Source organism: Corvus brachyrhynchos, unplaced genomic scaffold (genome assembly GCF_000691975.1).
Source record: "Corvus brachyrhynchos isolate BGI_N302 unplaced genomic scaffold, ASM69197v1 scaffold158, whole genome shotgun sequence".
Lineage (NCBI taxonomy): Eukaryota > Metazoa > Chordata > Aves > Passeriformes > Corvidae > Corvus > Corvus brachyrhynchos.
The window spans coordinates 592,068-592,736 of record NW_008239756.1 but is presented as its reverse complement, the minus strand read 5'-3'; the positions used below and the strand labels follow the sequence as shown (position 1 = coordinate 592,736).

General features: G+C 69.1%; 1 protein-coding gene across 1 annotated transcript in view; it reads right to left on the bottom strand.

The window, feature by feature from the left end:
• The window catches only part of MPND (MPN domain containing), a 5,565-nt gene that overhangs the window by 2,888 nt on the left and 2,008 nt on the right, over positions 1 to 669 (bottom strand). The window contains exons 2-3 of the mRNA XM_017742467.1: positions 541 to 664; positions 63 to 293 (exon numbers count right to left, since the gene is read on the bottom strand). Of these exons, the coding sequence (XP_017597956.1) occupies positions 63 to 293; positions 541 to 664 (355 nt within the window). The remainder of the gene's footprint in view (positions 1 to 62; positions 294 to 540; positions 665 to 669) is intronic.

Sequence of the window (669 nt, the reverse complement as noted above, 5' to 3'; positions counted from 1 at the left end):
GGCCTGCCCCCCACCCCGCCCCCCACCCCGGGGGTGCCAGGGGGAGCTGACCCCGGTCCCACCTCCTCGGGGGGTGGCACGTTGGGCTGGTGCTTGCGCAGCCACGCAGCCTTGTACTGGTCCAGCTTCTGGCCCTTGTAGCGCACGGACGCCCAGCCACAGCCCGACTTCTTGGCGGGGTTCACCAGGCGCTTGCAGTGCGTGGCCCAGGCGCTCGGCGAGTTGAACACTTGCCCCGTCTCCTGCCACGTGATCGTCCCGTCCGAGCCCAGGTCCCCCACGAACTTCTTGCCCTGGGGACAACGGTGGGAGCCACGTCCCCCTGTCCCCATCACTTCTCCCTCGGCTCCATCACCGTCCCATATTCCCCGTCTGTGTCCCTTGTCCCCATCCCACATCCCCTGTCCTCATCCTGTGTCCCCTGTTTCCCGTCCCTTTCCCTGTCCCACGTCTCCTGCCCCATCTCTGTTCCCTGTCCCCATCCCTGCTCCCTGTCCCCGTCCCCTCTCCCCTGTCCCCATGCCGTGTCCCCAGGCTCACCAGGTAGTAGATGGACAGGACGCCTCTGCCCGGCTCCAGGAGCCCGTCTCGGAGCAGGACCCGCAGGGTGATGCCTCTACGGGTGAGAACGGCCCCCCGGGGCCCCCCCGCCGCCTTGGTCCCGCTCCC